General features: G+C 39.6%; 1 protein-coding gene across 1 annotated transcript in view; it reads left to right on the top strand.

The window, feature by feature from the left end:
* AQR (aquarius intron-binding spliceosomal factor) overlaps positions 1-18,595 on the top strand; it is a 104,735-nt gene that overhangs the window by 40,348 nt on the left and 45,792 nt on the right. Inside the window, exons 16-22 of the mRNA XM_065402921.1 lie at positions 1,691-1,832; positions 2,760-2,938; positions 6,609-6,776; positions 7,084-7,253; positions 12,536-12,777; positions 15,336-15,482; positions 15,868-15,937. Of these exons, the coding sequence (XP_065258993.1) occupies positions 1,691-1,832; positions 2,760-2,938; positions 6,609-6,776; positions 7,084-7,253; positions 12,536-12,777; positions 15,336-15,482; positions 15,868-15,937 (1,118 nt within the window). The remainder of the gene's footprint in view (positions 1-1,690; positions 1,833-2,759; positions 2,939-6,608; positions 6,777-7,083; positions 7,254-12,535; positions 12,778-15,335; positions 15,483-15,867; positions 15,938-18,595) is intronic.

Below are 18,595 nucleotides of genomic sequence, written 5' to 3'. Positions count from 1 at the left end.
ATGGCTACAACAAAATTGCTATTTATTTTGGGCATTCTGTGCCCAATTTTTAACACACTTAGGTCTTCCTCCATTAGCTTGACTTTATTAAAACTAATCCATCCACTTGAAATTTCATAAGAATGATTTTATGCCAATGTGGAAATGATTTGGGGCTAATTGGGCAGGGTATTTGAGGGACAAGGTGGCTTGAAGTATGTAGTGATCCTACTTCTAGAACATTTTCCTATCATGGTGTTTTTTTTGTTTTTTTGTTTGTTTTGTTTTTTGTTTTGTTTTTTGTCCCATGGTAACTCCACAAGCTTGGCTCAGATAGAAACTCCAAAATTTATTTAATCTCCAAACCTGGTGCCAATGATAGTTGGGGAGGTTGTTGCTGTCATTATTTAGCTGTTTTAAAGCATTTTCTGCATAAAATACAATCTCTGGAGCCACATGGAGCTAAGTATGGGTGGCTACAATGCTGGGAAGATAAGGTAGGGAACTATGTGGGCTGGGTGGGAGGTGTGTGGTTTTTCAGTTGACAAGTGAGAGGGATAGTACTGAATGGGTGAGATATGGGGCCAGTATGGACAGTGAAGGGGCCCATTAAGTAGAATAGGTACTTCTCTCATAGATAAATTCTTTCCTCCTGCTCCTTCTATTCCCTCTGCGTAGCTCTATCAACAAAAATGTATCAGTTACTTAAGGAGGGTGGAAAACATTGAACACTAGCACAAATGTTAGTCACTAAAGCACCTTTACTCTGCCCCATATCACTATTACCATGATGTATTAAAAATAGAGAGAACCCTATCCTCAAATGTTTTACTATATTACTGATAGGAAAAATAAAGGTGACCTTCAGATAACTTTTTTTCTGCTGCTTCATAGTGTCAATAGAAGGACAGAAAGCATGGGGATTTTTTCCTTTTTTTCCTTCAGGTGTATTGTTAATGTCAAGTTTGGTCCTCTCTTGTTTTATGAGGGGATTTCTGATAGGTGTTGGTGATAAGTTATTGTGAGCCCTAATACAGTGAAGGAATGATGGTGAAGAATCTTTGGACAACGCAGCTTTTTGTTAAACGTTATTTCTTCATCGAAAATAAAGAGATCAGTTTAATAGTAATAAAAAAAAAATACTTCCTCTTTCAGTTGCTCAGCCTTCACTCTTTGGCTCTAGTTCTCTAGTCATCAGTCTTCCAGCCTCACTTCTTTTTTTGGTTTCTAGCGAAGAAACCACCTGACTTATCCACAGCATGTGTCACAGGGCCAGTTGTTCTACATCAGAAACTTTTTGAGAGAATTGTCCAATATGGTTGTCCTAAATGGGGTCACTTCTGGTGAAGTGAGATTTTTTTTTTTTTTTTTACCAGTGACTGCAAATAATTTGCTGTGGCAATGCAAAGACAGGTGCCTTTTAAGTACAACAGTTGCATACCGAGAGATGGTCAACAAGAATAAAATAATACAGTTACATCGCTTGAAGGTGATTTACAAAGGGGGGGGGAGAGGGATGGCCTTTGTGCCCCTCCCCCCCCCCCCTTTTTTTGGGGTAGTATGTGGTTTTAGAAGAAAGTACTCTTTAAATCTTCTCGTATCACGACTAAAGCGTGATGATGGAATTCTATATAGTGTTTATGAATATGTAAAACCAATGAATTTGTTACATTTATAGACAGAAGATGGACTTAATGTTTTTTTTCCTTAGGCTGCCTCGCTCTTCCTAAACTGAATTTGCAGTTTCTGACTCTTCATGACTACCTTCTACGGAACTTCAATCTCTTCCGCTTAGAGTCTACATATGAGATCAGACAGGACATTGAGGATAGTGTCAGTAGGATGAAACCTTGGTAATATTTCTGTATTAACTAAAACAAACCAAACACCACAATGTAGGAAGTAGCTAAAGCTTTTGGGGGAATAAATAATTAGTGACGTCTATAATATAAAGTGGATACATTCATCTAAGTAGTAACCAACTGTTTCCAGTTGTTACAAAGGTATAAATGCGGTGTTCCATAATCTCTTCTAAAATACTGTTTCATGCAAGATTAATCTTCTAATAATATTGTGAAAATATATTTTGGGTATGGTTGCCCATGAAGAACGCTTGTGACCACTATGTGCTGACTAGTATTCCTTTTTAGTAACATTAAGACCTTATTTGTGTTAAAATGTTAACCGCAAACTTCACTGTATTAACAATTGTTCTTAATTGTTGATCATTTGTATCAGTGTTATGGATGGGGAGTACTGGTGGGATTTTCACAAGTACTCAGTATTGGCCTAACTATGCTCCCAGTGAAGTCAAAATGTTATCACTCACTTCACTAGGAGCAGAGTTACACCGGTGCTGAGTGCTTTTGAAAATCCCACCTATATATGTCACCCGTACTCTTTTTCCTCACTACATTTTCTGTAGTGCATAGGGTGTAGTCTCCCTTTCATATCCATTAAATCTTTCTGTGGTGTTCTCATCTTCTCGCTTTCCTTGGATGACTTTGTTTTTGAAATGTCATCACAAATTTTACCTTCACACAGGAGGTGAGAGTATGAAATTAAAATGTGTTAGTTTACATTATATGTTGATTATTTGATACAAGATATGCTGAAATTTCGTGCCTTTAAATTCTGGAATTCTGCTTCCTCATATCTCTCAAAAATTGGAGCTGATTATGTGATTTTTAAATTATTCAGCAGTTTAAAGAAAATCTGAATGCAGCAATGGTTAATGGCTCTAACACAACACTGATTTTTTTTTTTTTTTATTGTTTTAGGAAATCAGAATATGGAGGCATTGTGTTTGGTGGATGGGCTCGAATGGCACAACCCATTGTGTCTTTCACTGTAGTAGAGGTGGCAAAGCCCAACATTGGTGAAAACTGGCCAATGCGAGTACGAGCAGATGTTACAATTCATTTGAATGTCAGAGATCACATCAAAAATGAATGGCAAGGTGCTCATTTTTATGTCAGTAATGAACATTCCATGCCCATCATAAATACATACTATCAGAATTTGGGATAAGTGTAGAGCTCTCATAATATTAGTGTTAAAGTACCCTGATCCTGCTCAATATTATGGCGCAGAAGTAGCTACACTATTAATGTTGGTATACAGAGTTCAGTTTTAACAGGAGATTTAAACCTTTATTTTGTAAAAATCTAATTAAAATATTAAAAAAACCCAAATATAAACTTTATATAGTCAATATTTTTATGGTGCTTTGAAAAATAAATTGTTATAGAAAAAATAAGAGTTCAAAAATCACCCTAGTGGTTTGAACTTTCCACAGCCCTAAGAGTTTTTACCAAGTATTTGGCAATAGGCATTGTGATTGTTCCATAGTAGTCCATAAAATAAAGAAGGAAAACTTCTGTAAAATGAAACCCTAGGATGGGTTGTCAGCAGTTTTCATTGAACGTGGGACCTCTGGACCCAAAAACCTGATCCTCTATTACCTGAGCTAAAAGAACTAGGTCTGTTAGTTCCATCAGTAGCAGACTCAAACTGTTTTATGTGAAATGACAGCCATTCTCCATCTGGGCAAGGCAGAAAGGACCTGTTCCTAACCAGTCTTCCATTCTCTTTATTCTGGCTCATGTACTTTGCTTTAAATAGTCAGGTCTCTCCCTCAGCTCTGCAAGGTAAAGCCCCACTACACTTTCAGCTTTTCACCTACCACTACAGGATTCTACAGTAAGCTTTCTCCCTAAAGAGTTCTTTTTTAAAGAACCTACTTAATTGTTTTTCATCCTGTTCAGAAGCTGTCCCCTTTCTGATGTGTACATGTGGTGCTCGCCAAATTAACAACCATAATTTAAGCCATTGTCAGAACATACTTTCCACCTTTTTGTAGCTGAGTGGTAGTTGCATAAACTTCTGAAAATAAAGTTTGTCGTGATGGCAACAGTCCCCTGTTCTGTTGTCTGTTCGTTAGACAGCCTAGAACTACACAAACAAGGAAACTTGGCGCAGGCCTATACTACTACGTTTTGTTGGCATAACTATGTTGGTCAGGGGTGTGAAAAAGCTACACCATCTAGCCAACATAGCTATGGCGGCAAAATCCCCTCTGTAGACACTCTAGAAGCTGATAGACAAATGCTTCTGTCATTTAGCTAATGTCATTTGGGGAGGTGGAGTTACTATGCTGGCAGAAGCACTCCTCCTTTTGACATATGCTATATCTAGACAAGGCCTGGCTGTCACTTTTGCAGAAGTAGTAGTTGAAAATCTTATTTATGTTTGCATCTTTGTACGTACTGATTTAGAGATGCTTTATTGGCATTGACTCTGAAAAGGGAATATGTCTCCAAAATAAAAATTGCCTATATCTATATTGTTGTTGGAATAATTAACATGAAAAGGGAAAGTGTCTGCAATGTACGGGGTAATAATTTTACATAAGATCTGCCTTCAATATTTATTTTTTTAAAAAAAGCTTGCCATAATATTCTTTTATATTGTATGATTTACTTTAATGGGATATCAAGATGGAAAACTCCATCTTGATATCCTCCAAATAAGGAGGATTTAAAATCCTCCAAAACTCTTGAGAAATCAAGAGCCCTCCAAAATTAAAATTGCAGGATTATTCAAGTGAAAACTACTCAATTGGATAAGCACGCTGACAGCAAGCCCAACATGTACCTTCTATGTTACACCATGACGCCATTCCTCTTGTAAAAGTAATACCCTGCTTGCTAACAAGAACAGAGTAGACAAGTAGTGTGGAGAGATGGTGTGGCCTGCATGCTGGTAGTCTCCTTTTGTTAAAGTTGTGGAGCAAATCTGATCTCTTTTATATTACAATGGAAAGGTGATGGGCTTTGACTTGATTAAAGCCAGTGTTTTTCTGGTTGTGCTTTTTAATATTGTCAAGAATTGCCAGCTGGCACTGTATATCCTATGTTTCCTAGTGTGGTATCAATAGGCAACACTACGTGCTTAGGGAATTACACTTGAGTTGACCTTGTTGGCAAGCTGCATAGAAGCAATTATTCATATTCTGCAGTGACATTGACTGATAGTCCTTAAATTCAGTTAGAGCAAGATCTGTTAAATATGCTAGAGTTGGATAGTGTGTTGGCTATGTAGACTGTCACATAGCACAAATGCTAAATGCAGAACATGCAGTAAAATGGATTGAGTTTATGGCAAAAGATATAACTTTTGGATTGTGATATGAGTTTAAGTCCCAGCTCAGATACGGCTTTGTAACATAGTAGCTTCTCAGTAGTATTAATAGATACACCTCTACCCCGATATAACGCGACCCGATATAACACGGTAAAGCAGTGCTCCGGGGGGGCGGGGCTGCGCACTTCTGCGGATCAAAGCAAGTTCGATATAACGCGGTTTCACCTATAATGCGGTAAGATTTTTTTGGCTCCCGAGGACAGCGTTATATCGGGGTAGAGGTGTATTTCCATATTAGATTTATTGTTGTCACATGGAAAGGATAGGTACCTTATGTACAGTTCAGTAAGCCAATTACAATGGTTATGCAGTTTCAGATATTTCTGATCAATGACCTATTATTGACTATCAATGGCAGCATGGTAAAAGATGGACTAGAGTATTGTCTGAAAAGCAGGATGTCTGATGTATGCTGGACGTCTAAGAGGTTTGTGCTAGGAACTCAGACAAGTCCCTGAATTCACACTATCTATTTTAAAAAACATTCTGCAGTCCTGGTCTCTCTCTTCCCTGATGTCTCCGTAGATGGATCTTTCTTTTACATTTTCTTTGCAAAATAATTCATTCTAACTATGTTGTCTAAAGCTCCCCTGTTCTGTCTTTGCTTCTTGTTTTTTTCCATTTCCATCTTGTTTGTTAAGCAGACTCTTTCCAGAAGTCATTACTTGTATTTTTTAATTAGATTTTTTTTTTTTAAATTGTTCTCTGATTACCTAACCATTTGGTCCAGTCTGGATTGGTTTTAGAGTATTTATTATTTGCATTACTGTAGCACTGAGGAACCTTAGTCATGGACCAAGACCCCACTATGCCAGGTGTTGAACAAACACAGAATAAAGACCGCCTCTGCCCCAAAGAGCTTACAATCAGAGTATAAGACAAGAGACACCAAATGGATATAGAGAGGTGGGGGAGTACAATGAGACAATACTATTCAGCATTATAGGCAGTGGCCTTTAACAAGTGGCCTTGTTGACAAGTTGTTTTTTTTTATGGGCATCATGACAAAGGAGAGTTTTTTGAAGGAGGAAAATTATAGACTCATAGAAATGTAGAGTTGGAAGAGACCTAGCTAGGGAATTTACTGAAACCCCTCTGTAGAGCACCAAATTTTCCTTAACTTTCTATAGAATTTTATTTAAAATGTCTTACATAATTATCCCTAAACTTGGAAGTATTCTAGCCTAATTGTAGTATCAAAGACAGATTAAAAAAGACTGTTGATTCTGTATCCTCTAAAAGCAGGACATAATCCCCCAGTACAAATTATATTGACCAGTAAAAGGATATGACCCTTCATTTTAGCCAAAAGGTTAAAAAGAAGCTTGCCTGTTGTACACCTTTCCAATTGCTTGTTAAGGAACAAACACGGCAGTTGTTGGTGAATAAACCAAATAACTCAACTTTTTCCTGTTTTCAATCAGGTCTGCGCAAGCACGATGTTTGTTTTTTAGTTACGGTGCGTCCAACACAACCTTATGGCACAAAGTTTGATCGAAGGAGACTTTTTGTTGAGCAAACTGGCCTGGTGTACGTCAGGGGATGTGAAATCCAGGGCATGTTGGATGATAAAGGACGTGTCATTGAAGAAGGTATGATGATGATTTTTAAACTATATATATCTATATAATCCTTTGGAACAAATAATGAACCAGTCTATTAGCTGGTACGAATTGGTCTTTGTTTTTATAGAACAAAATAGACCTATTTCTGAAAACATTAGAAATGGTATGGAAGCATGCCAGTAAATCATACTTGTAAATATGAGCTTCAAAGTGAATTTGTCTTAATTCTGTTTCAAAAGTGATTATTTTTCTCCTAAAAAGTGGTTCTTAATCTGCTTTCAACATTGTTTTCTTGTTTTAATCTACTTTTGATTTGTGTTTCAAATATAAACAGGACCAGAACCCAAACCAAGACTTAAAGGAGACTCAAGAACATTTAGAGTATTTCTGGATCCTAACCAGTATCAACAGGACATGACAAACACAATCCAAAATGGAGCAGAAGATGTTTATGAGACATTCAATATAATTATGAGGAGAAAGCCAAAAGAAAACAACTTTAAGGTAAGCTACATTATAGCTGTTCTTAGGATAATAGTTTCTGAATGTGTTGAGTTGGAAGAGTTGTTGAAATATATGTACTATATGTCATTGACTAAGATTGTTTGGTGGAAAAAAGCTGGCTAGAATTTATTTCCCTCAACTGTTTAACAACAGTGTTGGTGCTGGATTAAAGAGTTTTGGGTCCTGGTACACAATGGCAATTGGGACTGCCCCCTGAGGTTGGGGAGGGGAAATAAGGTCCAGTCCCCCAGAGTGGGAGGCTTCCAAGTGGGGTTGGATCCTGCCTCGGGGGATGGGAGGCCTGAGGGTGGGGTGGTTGGAGTACAGACCCACCCAACACTCACCCCAGAGCAGCTTCTGTCCTGCAGGGCTGGCCTGGCTCACCTCTCTGACCTGTTGGCTCTTGCCAGAGTGTGCAGGTGGGGTCCTGCCTCCTTCCTGTCCCTGGGTTTTTGTGTGTGCAGGTGTTTTTGTTGCTCCCCCCGCCCCCTGGTGGTCAGGGTCCCCCTGAGATGGGGGGGGTCTCTGCAGGTGCACTGAGTGCATGTTAATTTGGGTGTGGACAGTATGTTAAATACAAAGAAAATTTGTAAAGATGCATCTTAAAAATAATAAATGCTAGGAAACTTCAGCCAACCTCTGAAATGAACCTATACACAATTGAGACGGTAATATTTTCTGAAAGTCTGTTTATAAGTTTCAGACTACAAATATAAAGGTCACAAAAAATGGTGCAACTAGAAAACAGTACTGAGAAATAGAGCCCTGCGTGGATACACAATTTATATTTGGGATATAAAGCAGATATCCACAGAGCTGCAGGGCTCTAGTGACAACGAATGAGACCAGCTGTGCCACCCCCTGCCCTGCCCACTGGGATGGGCATCAGGCTCACCAGCAGGTGTCCCTGGTCATGCTAGTGTGTGCAAGCGTCTCGCACGCTCCCGGACAGGAGATGCACACTACTGTGTGGAAAGGAGGAGTGGGCTGGGCGCTGGCTTCTGCAAGCGGCGGCCCAACATGCTGCTGCTTTCACCGCGTTATATCCACGGATATAAATTGTGTATCTGCACAGGGCTCTAATTAGAAACCACTACACATCTTGTGAGATCATTCCCTTCTGCTTTGTATGCACTCTGTATTCTAATTTCCATTGCCTATCACTCTTTCAGAGTCTCATAAAGGTCTGTATTTTGCTTTGTATTCCATCCACAACTTGACTGAGTATAGCAATAATAAATAAATAATAAAAAAAAGTCAGCTCATTTAGTGGGATAAGCATGTAACTTTTCGCCTGAATGATGGGACCCACATAGGGAAATAAAATGACTGAAACCAAGTCACTGTGCTGTGGTGGGGACCAGGAGGGGCCACTACTTTCACATCAGCACAGGAATAGTCACCGTCACTCAAATAATTTCACTTGATTCACCATCGTCATGTTCTTTGTAGAATTATGAAGGGGCACTCCATATACTTTATAACTCTGATATAGTCATCTTCAACGCACAGTCAACCTGTGGAACTCCTTTCACACAATGCAATCAACCTGTGGAACTCCTTGCCCCAGAGGATGTTGTGAAGGCTAAGGCTATAACAGGGTTCAAAAAAGAACTTGATAAGTTCATAGAGAATAGGTCCACCAATGGCTATTAGCGAGAATGGACAGGGATGGTGTCCTTAGCCTCTATTTGCCAGAAGCTGGGAGGACAGGGGTGGATCACTTGATGATTACTTGTTGTGTTCATTCCTTCTGGGGCATCTGGCATTGGCTATTGTTGGAAGACAGGATACTGAGCTATATGGACCTTTGGTCTGACTCAGTATGGCTGTTCTTATGTGATAATTCATGTGTCAAGAAAAGCTCAGGGCCTGCTTAGTTTTGGACAATCCAAGTATTTTTATGTTTGAAGCACAGTATTGATTTTCCAGCTTGTTATACTGTAAGAGCTTCTTTGTCCTTCATTATGTCTCCAGTGCATATGTGCAGTGTTTCCTTTTGCTCTTTGCAGTCTTATCTATGTCATCTGTTGTTTTGCTTTGGCCTTGAGGTAATGTTACATCACTTATCTGTTCAGATTTCTTATTATGTATCACTGCTTATTATCCCCACTTGTTATTTCTTCCACTTTATCCATGTTTTATTCAAGTTCTGAGATTTTTAGTATTGACTTCTTCCAAAAGCCTGAGGACCTTTTCGGGGCCACTCTGTTGCCAAATAAGGATGTGTGTCTTAGGCTACTGTTGGGAAGAGGTCTTGTGGCTAAAAATGTGCAGGTTAGCCATCTTTGGCTAATCTACTCTCCGAACTAGGGAGGTAATTCCCCTGCTTGTGTACAGATACTCCTGCTAGCACGAGTATAAATAGCAGTGTAGCTGTGCTACCATGGATAGCAGCAGCAGAGGCATAGCTGAGCCGCGCCCAGCACAAACCTATGATACAGCCCTTGACTTATCTCTTGTACAGATTCTCATTGTTCAGAGAATGTTAGGATAATGCAAGAGAAAGGAAACTATTTTAAATCTTAATTTCTAGCCATTGTGCCATGAGCACAAAGTGCTGAAGGGAAACACATCTTAGTTCAGCTCTTTTCTACTTAACATAGTTTTTGTCGTTTTAAATAAAAGACCAAATTGAGGAAAGAATTCTCATGAGTGCATTTTGTAGGAGTTGACCTATCGCTCAACATCTCAGCTGCTGCTGCTCCAGTTAAGAGTGAAGGTAGCTTCCTGTTATCAATTGGATATTCAAACACCTTCAGATTTGAAAACAAACAAAAAAACCAAAACAGAACATTAAGTTATGGTTTCTATGTGCATTCCATGGCCAAAGTGCATGGTGCAAATATAAACCGAAGGGAAATTGCCATTGAATAGATATGGTAGGATTCTATTGGAAATATGTATGTCCATGCATTACAAAGTTGAATGAAATTCTAGTTTTCATAGGGGATTGTGGAATATGATCTGTGAAGCTGCTTAAGAAGGGAGGCAAAAAGATCCCGCTCTTTTTAATATGATATGGAAGAGTGTATCTGAAATGAAACAATGGCTTGTGACTCTTTTTTTTTTAAAACTATGCTTACAATTGCAAAGCAAAGCACTGAAAAGTCAGAAAATTATTAAATTAATGTTGTTTGCAGATGAATTTTTGGCATCATAGCAGCAGTTAATTCCCAGGTCTCTGTTGTGATGCAAATAAAGAAATAAAACAAAGTTAATTTTGAACTGTAATGGATACTTTAGATTGGTTTGTGTTTGGCAAAGGATGGAAGTGTAGTTTTTAGTTTTGTACAGGGTATTTACAACCAATGGACAGAACAAAAAAAAATCAACTGCACAAAGCCTTACTTGTTAGTTTTCCTTAATTTCACATTTATTCAATTAAGCAAAAACAAATAATTAGCTGTTAGCTTTTCATAAATTGGAGTACAGATTACCCATATCTATTGTATATCTTCTCACCAACTTCAGCCAGTTAACAGAAAGCAAGGTATTACTCTAGAATGATTAATGTTAATAATGTGTCAGGCAGATAGAAGACAGCCTGATTTTTATGCTGAGCCTGCAGGGGGGAGAGCAGCCAAACAAACCTGTGCAGTGTAGTAAATTAAGCAAATATGACAGCAGCAGAAGTGCGAACATAATCGGATTGCTAGATATGATAGTCAGCACTTCTCTGTGATAGGTCAGCAGTGTTATCTTATATGGGTTATCTTACCAAGTTTGCATGTCTGTGCATTCATCAAAGTAATATTTAACGTTAGGGACATATTTCTACACTTTCCACCCAAAGACTGAATATAACCATTTAGAAGGATAATCTAGGATATCCCTGTGTTGTAATTAATTGTGCTGCTTCTGAGAAATAAGATCTCACTAAGTTCAAAATTATGCAAAACCACACAATCTATTCCCTTCTTTCCCCATCACTAAGCATCATCATCCTCTAGATGTGACATTTGTTATCTGTTTTTGACTCGTGTCAAAAGAAGTTTGAGGAAGCATCGAGGGCATTATGTACTGGCATCTCTGTGAAGTCATGAATATAAACTAGTCCTTAACTTTACAAGCTCTTTCGATTTGCCTTTTGAGTTGCTTGTTCTCCTGATATCGTGGGCTATTAAAGTTGAGGGAATTGAAATAAGTATTATAAATTGACCTACTCCTAATATGTATTTAAATTGCTTTATCAGCCAGGAAACCTGTCATTTATACCCAGAATGAAATTCCAGATGTTTCCTGCTGATTTGTGCTTCTCAGTTGGCTTAAACCTGTGAGTGCTTGTACTGTGTGTATTGTATGCACTCAGATGATGCTTAGGAGGGCAGACAGCTTTACACAGCTCATCTGATTTTGCTTTTTGAGCTAAGGACTGGTTTTAGATTAATAACTCTTCAGGGACACTGGTACTAGACTAAGTGAGTTCTGAAAAACGAATCATCCTGAGGGATCCACAGCTCCAAAACGTACAGTACCTGAACAGTGCTCAAGCACAAAATTACGTAGTACCTCAGGTTAATGAAACGCTGAATAGGAAGATCAGTAGTTTCTAAATGGAACAGTTGTTATAAAAATAACGCTATCACATCCTTGTGTTCCCAATTTATTCCTGGTCTGTAACTTGTATCTCAAAATAATTTTGTGTATTTTTTTGTTTGTTTGTTTCTTTCCATGTTTTTCTGCTTCTGACACCTTCCCCATCCATAAGGATTCTGGAATAAGAACTTCATGGAAATTTCGATGATGATGTTTGAGGCAGAATAAAATACAGCATGCCCATCTGTAGATACAGTATATTTGCTTTGTAGCATTGAGAAAAGAAAAGTGCCATTATTAGTAAATTCAGCATATAATGGTCAAACACACAGGATACAGAGTTACAGCATCAAAGTGCCACTTTTAAAGAATCACACGTCTGACAGCTCTGGCACTTCAGTGATGATGATGATGATTGGTGGCATTGTACAGACACCATTGTGAACCAAATAATCCATTGTTTCATTTGGGTTAAATTAGTGCTCACTAATGGGATAGTTCAGTATTTGGACTGTTCAACAAAATATCAGTATTCAAGCAGAACAGGCTATGTAATGACATCAGCAGAAAATATAGCAACTGATTCAATCTAACCAAACACCTGTCAGTGGAAAATAACTTTTTTTTTCTCGGAAACACACTGGGATGCTGGGGTACTTCAGAGAGTTAATCTTCAGTTTGTTACATTGTGATGATAAAAGATGTCACTTTTACTGATTCATCTTCTGTTTTGTCACTCACAGGCTGTTCTGGAGACTATTAGGAATCTGATGAACACAGACTGTGTGGTTCCTGATTGGTTGCATGACATCATCCTTGGATATGGAGACCCAAGCAGCGCTCATTATTCAAAAATGCCAAATCAGATTGCTTCTCTGGATTTTAATGACACCTTCCTCTCCATTGATCATTTAAAAGCCAGTTTTCCTGGATATAACATAAAAGTAACTGTTGACAATCCAGCTCTACAGAAACCCCCTTTCAGGTGATGTAAGAATCTCAGATGTACTTGGTCTCAGACAGTCTGAACAGATAATTCTCCAATTAAACCATGGTATAAATCTAAGTCATTTCAGTTTTATTCCTAAAAAGTACCATAGTGAAGCTGGTACTGGAAAAGTAAGTCAGTTTAGTTCAGTGACTCAAGTATGTTCTTTTGCCTGAGAAAATAGCTCATAAGAGCTGCCATTGAAATTTATTATTAATATGTAATATTGCAGTGGCATCCAAAGGTCAAAATTAGGATCAGGATGTCATTGTGCCACACCCTATACAAATGCGTATGAACATTGTCCCTGACCCAAACAATTGACAGTTTATAGGGGAAAGTGATATATGAAGGGTGGGGATACAATCTGTGTGTGTGTGTGTGTGTGTGTGTGTGTGTGTGTGTGTATATGTATGTATATATATCTATATATAGATATCTTTTACATTTGACATCTTTTCTATCATAAAAATAAAAAGTGTCAACTCCTTCCCATCTGTCAGTCTAGCTATCATTTAATTAGATATGTGTTTTGGCAGACATGAGTCTTGAAGATGTGAAGTGGGGGAGAAAGACAGTATCTTATGGATCTGTAGTGGGCAATGTAGAATAAGGCACCCAGACTACTTTATTATTTATTTGTATTGTGGTCGTGGCTGGGAGCCTCAGTCAAGGATCCAGGGCCCCATTGTGCTAGGCACTGTACACACACAAAATGATAATTCCTGGCTCGAAAACCTTACAATCTAAGTATAAGGTGATGGAATAAGTTGGGGAGAAAGGGAGGTGCAATATAATAATGGGACAATATATGTGTGAGAAACTATATACAACCAGTGGGTGAGGTGCAAGATGATATGTTCTAACACAGTGATTCTCAAACTTTTGTACTGGTGACCCCTTTCACATAGCAAGCCTCTGAGTGCGACCCCCCCCCCCATACATTAAAAACACTTTTTTATATATTTAACACCATTATAAATGTTGGAGGCAAAGCGGGGTTTGGGGTGGAGGCTGACAGTTCACGACCCACCCACATAATAACCTCACGATCCCCTGAGGGCCCGACCCCTAGTTTGAGAACCTCTGTTCTAACGTCTAGAAATTGCATTCTGTAGTTTCATTCCAATAAATCTCAAAATGCCATGTAACCTTTATTTTTAATTTCTCCTGGGAAATGAATTGTAAGGATTTCCTGTCTTTAGCGGAATATAAGTCATTAAAGTCTTTCAAAATGCTGCTTCATCTGTAACATCTGGTGATAGATGTGTAGTCCCTACACAAAGAGAAGATGAGAGCACTTATTGCCTATCACAGATTTTTCCTTTGATTTACACAGCCCTTGCCACAAAAAGAAGCCCTCCATCTTAATTTATAGCCCCATTACATTGTAAAGATATTTCTTACTAATATGCTGTACTATGAAGCGGTGTCTGTCACAATACAATATTAAATGGAATTGGAGGATGCAGGAGCTCTTTGTGTCATAAAAATAATGTAGGCGATCTGCAAAGGAAACACTACTACAAGGAGTAAGGTATCACCAATGTTTACAGAAGAGTCCATTGCTTCTGTCTGTAGAGTGTCTATTATTTTCTATCATAAATTTATATTTATATTGACCCCCCACCTACATCTCTGCTCCCCCACTCCCTCTGTGCTATTCCATACTATCTCACCTTACTGTTTGTTCATATCTCTTTTTCCAGTTCTCTATCTTCTACCCCATGTCTTATGACTAGAACACTTTCCCTGTCCTCATTTGCCAAGTACACGTTCTCTCCACCTCTATATTACTCCTTAAAACTAACCTCTTCAACCAAATCCTTTTGTGCCTCATCAATAATCCCACATTTTCTCTCTCCTGGATTGTTGTCCTATTGTCTTGTCTTGAGTAGAGCTGGCCGAAACTCGGGTTTTGGTTCAGGAGAAGTTTTAGTATTTCCAGATTTGTTTTTGGTTCAAATTTGGAACCAAAGCAAAATTACCAAAATTTCTTGGCAAACCAGAGATCCCTGAAAAATTGGTTTTGGAAACACCAAAATACTGTGTTCCTGAGACCAACTGTATGAAATTGACATTCGTGTCAATTTCCTGATTGCTACTTCCTGAATAGTAGCCATGAAATTGAAAAGAATGTCATTTTCATTCTGCTGGCACTTTCAGGGCTGCTAGGCTCCCTGCTTGAACCAGAGATTCCAGAGTCCCTGCTGTGGAGCTAGGAGCCTAGAAGTTTTAGGACTGGCTCCCAGGGTCTGGGGCCATGTGGACTGCCCTGTGTTGAGTATCCCAGGGCCAGCTGACTGCACAGGTTGTCCTACTCCCAAGTGGGGAATAGACTTGCTGAAACATTTTACTCCAATGAATCAGCATTTTCCAGCCCGTTCTAGTCTTGAGTTTTGTCTTACGATTGTAAGATCTTTGGGAAATGGAATAGCTTATTTATGTATATAGAGTGCCATGTCATTTGATGGTGCTCTAAAAATGTATATGAAAGAGTATCTGACCTACTTGTGAAGGAAATGAAGTTGAAACTTTACAAATATGTTTTACAGGATAACTTTCCCACTAAGGGGAGGAAAAGGGAAGAAACGGAAAGAAGAGGATGAGAATGAAGAAAAGACTGAAGAAGCTAAAACATTAATTGTGGAACCTCATGTTATTCCCAACAGGGGACCATATCCATACAATCAACCCAAACGGTAATATTGTTATAACTTTGTGCCTGTGCAATACATAAGTAACAATCCAGTGTCTGGGAGACCAAAATTTTATTGTAGGTTGCAAATGAATTTCCACATTGGTTTGGTTACACAATCCGGAATAATTTCTGCTTATAAAACAATCCGAGGATATTTATTTATTTATTTATTTCAGTGGGTAGTAGAAGTGAGCTAGACTGAATTAAGGCCGCTTTAATTGTGAATGAATGTCCACAGGAGTTTAATGCATTTTAGCTAATCCACTTTAAATTCAGACCTTTAGTTAATTTGGATTAATTTTTTTGAGTGTCCCACATAGACAGTCCCTTAAAAACACCTTTTTTATATTTTCTGCATTTACTGAACCTATTTTTGTTCGTTACAGCAATACTATTCAATTTACTCATACTCAGATTGAGGCTATACGTGCAGGAATGCAACCTGGGCTGACTATGGTAAGGACAATAATAATAAAGAGTTATTACTGTATTTCTTGTTGAAAATTATGCTGTTTAAGTTTAGGAGAGGTTCTCTGAAGTGCGGGCAACTTGCATTTTCTATGTCTACTCTGATTGTGTTTTGTGTTTTCTTCCTACCAGCAGATAAAGAAAAGGAAACACCCAATAACATCCTCTCCCTTAAACAAAAAGCAAACAAACGAAAAAAACCTCTGAATAGAATTCTGTCCTGTGTTCCAGTGGTTGGGGAGTCTTTCTGGATCACTGAATTGACATGCGTGTGTGTGTTTGCTGGGGGAGGGGGATTACTAATTTTAGAGTACAGTGATTCTGTGCTAAATTTGTGAGTGTTTTGGTTGTATTTACAGTAATTGCAATATCTTGGGCCTGATGCAGTAACCCACTGCATGCAGTGAAAGCCTTTCTGTTGACTTCAGTGAGCTTCAGTCAGGCCCCTCAGGAGAATTTCAGTTCCTCACTTCCAAAACTGAGGACATAATCTATAGTATTGAACTTGATTTTGCTTGAATGTAGTCATGACCAGTGAAGGGTTTACAGGGGTCACAGTTCTTAAGTAAATTTTCTGCTCATAAGTGTCTTTTTCGCCAGCCAGCTGTTGTCTTTCCTTAAATTAACTACTCCGAATACCTCACTGACTCTTCTTTCTCCACACCACTGTTCAACAAGGAGATTGAGTGTCTAGACACTCAATGCTGCTTTTTGAAATTAGGCCTCATGCTACCTTTGCTTTCCTCTCCATCTCTTCTTATGTAGCACACAAACGCAGAGGAAGGAAAGAAAATGAAACTTTACTTATTAATTACTGTTCTTCGAGTGCTTGCTCTTGTCGATTCCATTCTAGGTGTGTGCACGGTCGTCAGAGTTTCTTGTCTTAGCGGTATCCGTAGGGTCGGCAGTGGCGCCCCCTTGAGAGCCGCATTCAAATGTCAGTATATCAGGCACCGTCATCCATATGCCCTTTGAGTCCCTTCTTATCACCTGTGGTGGTTAGTCAGAGCGCTTTTCCTTGCATAGCCACGGGCTAGCGGTTTTTCGTCTTTACTGACTTCGAGCCTTAAGGCCTTGTAAATAGTTTTTTATAGTAGTTAGTTTTAAGTACTTGTTAAGTGTAGTTAGAAGTTAGAGTCCCAGGTGAGGCATGCCCCGTTTCCCGGGTTTAAGCCCTACATGGACTGTAACAGGCCTATGCCTATAAGTGTCCCCCATAGCAGCTGCCTCAAGTGCTTGTGGGAAATCGCACATGAGAAATAAGTGCTGTATTTGTAAAAACTTTCGGCCCCGCACACAGAAAGAGCGGGCTATTCGTTTACAGGCTCTTCTCATGGAGTCCGCCCTTCGTCCAGCTTCCGTGCTGTCCCGCCAGGACTTGCCAAGTATCATTCCATGTCGCCAGTGCCCAAAAAGAAGGTGAGAAAGCATGGCTCACCGGCACCAAGCAAGAAGGGCCCTGGGTCATCAGGCAAGGGACACAGTTCGGGCCACTCAGGAGCCACTTGTTCGTGCTTCCCCAGTCGGGGCCCTTAGCCCCCTTAAAAGGTCCACCACCGACTCCCGGGAGTGGCATGGGACCTAAACCCCTGACGTCACCAACACCTTCACAAGTTGCCCCGGTGCCGAGAGAGCAGAGGCCTCCGCCTGCGCCGCTAACGCAGCAGGTGCCGCAGGTATCCGCAAAGGCTCACCACAAGGGCAAGCCAGCCACTAAGACCCCTCAAGGCAGTGGAGCACCACCGATCCCCTGAGACAAAGCAGCGCTCCGCCTCTGCACCGCAGATCACCGGAGTCACAGCCTAAATCCTCTGGGGCTTGTCCTGGGTCACTGCGATCGTGGTCCCCGCCGTATCAACGTGGATCGCCTAGAGGGGGACACTGTTCTCCATACTACCGGCACCGTTAGCCCTCCCGCTGGTCATCCTCTCGGCACAGGTCCTGGTCGCTTACCCCGTGGGTGTGCTCTCCATCATGTCTCCAGTCCCCCCAGCACCGGTCCCCTCGATACCAGCACTGATCCGCTTGTTACCTGGGGTTGTCAGAATCCCCAACAGGGATTAACTATTAACTTAACTATTTCACTCCTGGCTGTGTAAGGAATAAATCAACAGGAACTCAGCAATTCTGTCTGATGAAGGAGTACTGCAAGTAAGCATGCTCTTGTCTGACACTGCAGTTTATTAGATTTAAGCACGCGCAGACATAAGCAATAGGTTTAAAATATCCCAGATGTTTGCCTATATTCTGAGATGGTATTGAGTAATCAATGACAGGTCAGCGCTGGCCAAACACCTCCCTGTTGGGGAGTGAAGATGTCAGGAAAAGGTCTCTCCCAGGATGAGTCCCAAGAACTGCTCCCAAACACGCTTTATTATCTAAACTTTTTATAACTAACTTCTACAAAACACATAGGTCATAATGACCCCTACTAAATCATCACTTTTCTTATCTTTCAATAAACTTTTACTATCAGAGGCATCTAGACTCAAGGCTGTCCATCCACATATTTTCTTTCACTCTATTTACTTTTTCTTCCCCTCCTCCCATACTGATTAGCAAAACTGCCAGTAGTTATGACCTTGTTTCTGAAATCCTGTCTCCAAATTAACCTTTAACTATGTGGTGTTCTATTTCATTAATTCA

The sequence above is a fragment of the Emys orbicularis genome, chromosome 4 (assembly GCF_028017835.1).
Source record: "Emys orbicularis isolate rEmyOrb1 chromosome 4, rEmyOrb1.hap1, whole genome shotgun sequence".
Lineage (NCBI taxonomy): Eukaryota > Metazoa > Chordata > Testudines > Emydidae > Emys > Emys orbicularis.
This window is presented reverse-complemented; position numbering and strand designations above follow the sequence as displayed.